A 393-nucleotide genomic window follows, 5' to 3' on the forward strand; every position below is an offset into this window, starting at 1 on the left:
ACAGATCTGCCTCTGTCCTGGGACCGCCCGAGTCGCTCCCTCCATCCAGGCCAAGTCCCCAGTCCCAGCCTTCGAGGCCTCCCCATTCCTGCCGGAGGCCACTGTCCCCGCGAAGCGTTGCGCCCCGGCTCCAGGTCCACTCCTCTCGCCAAGTGGGATTGGATTCCCGGGCAGTGAAGCCGCGGGGGCGGCCCGGCCCGGAGGGGACCTGGGGCCGGAAGGGGGAGGACAAGGAAAGTTCAAAGAGCGGTCGGTACCTTCAGGTCGCGGGAGGTGGCCACCGGCGGGGGTCAGGGTGTAGGGGTACCACCAGGCCGGGGAGCGCTCCAGGTAGTGCGCGGGCAGGGCAAACCGCTGCGCCGGGATCTCAAAGCGGGGAAAAGCCAGGTCGCC

General features: G+C 69.7%; 1 protein-coding gene across 1 annotated transcript in view; it reads right to left on the reverse strand.

Moving 5' to 3' along the window:
• The window catches only part of LOC102256655 (homeobox protein HMX3), a gene marked incomplete at its 5' end in the record, with an annotated part of 19,678 nt that extends 19,285 nt beyond the window's left edge, over window positions 1-393 (reverse strand). Inside the window, one exon of the mRNA XM_014528851.1 lies at window positions 258-393. Coding sequence (XP_014384337.1) covers window positions 258-393 — 136 coding nt within the window. The remainder of the gene's footprint in view (window positions 1-257) is intronic.

This window comes from Myotis brandtii, unplaced genomic scaffold, assembly GCF_000412655.1.
Source record: "Myotis brandtii unplaced genomic scaffold, ASM41265v1 scaffold656, whole genome shotgun sequence".
NCBI lineage: Eukaryota > Metazoa > Chordata > Mammalia > Chiroptera > Vespertilionidae > Myotis > Myotis brandtii.